The following is a 254-nucleotide window of genomic DNA, read 5'->3' on the forward strand; positions in this document are numbered from 1 at the left end:
GGACGGGGGCTGTGCGCAGCCGGTGGTCGGGATTTCTCCCCGCAGCAGGACTGCCTGAACCAGTTGGTGGACTGGTTTGGCTACATGCCCCTCGTGTCCTCCCAGCTGCGCCTCGACCCCGTCCTCTTCAAGGACCAGGTCTCCATCCTGCGCAAGAAGTACCCACACTTGGATAAACCCTGAGGGCTGCTGGGGATTTGGGTTGGGGCCAGGGCCGGCTCCGGGTGTCCCATTCCTGGTGCATGGAGCCCTCC

General features: G+C 64.6%; 1 protein-coding gene across 1 annotated transcript in view; it reads left to right on the top strand.

The window, feature by feature from the left end:
• Positions 1–183, top strand: part of LOC104412526 (exostosin-1-like) — a gene marked incomplete at its 5' end in the record, with an annotated part of 2,925 nt that extends 2,742 nt beyond the window's left edge. The window contains 1 exon segment of the mRNA XM_010023268.1: positions 46–183. Within this exon segment, the coding sequence (XP_010021570.1) occupies positions 46–183 (138 nt within the window).
• Between the last annotated feature and the right edge of the window lie 71 nt (positions 184–254).

Source organism: Nestor notabilis, unplaced genomic scaffold (genome assembly GCF_000696875.1).
Source record: "Nestor notabilis isolate BGI_N333 unplaced genomic scaffold, ASM69687v1 scaffold20071, whole genome shotgun sequence".
Lineage (NCBI taxonomy): Eukaryota > Metazoa > Chordata > Aves > Psittaciformes > Psittacidae > Nestor > Nestor notabilis.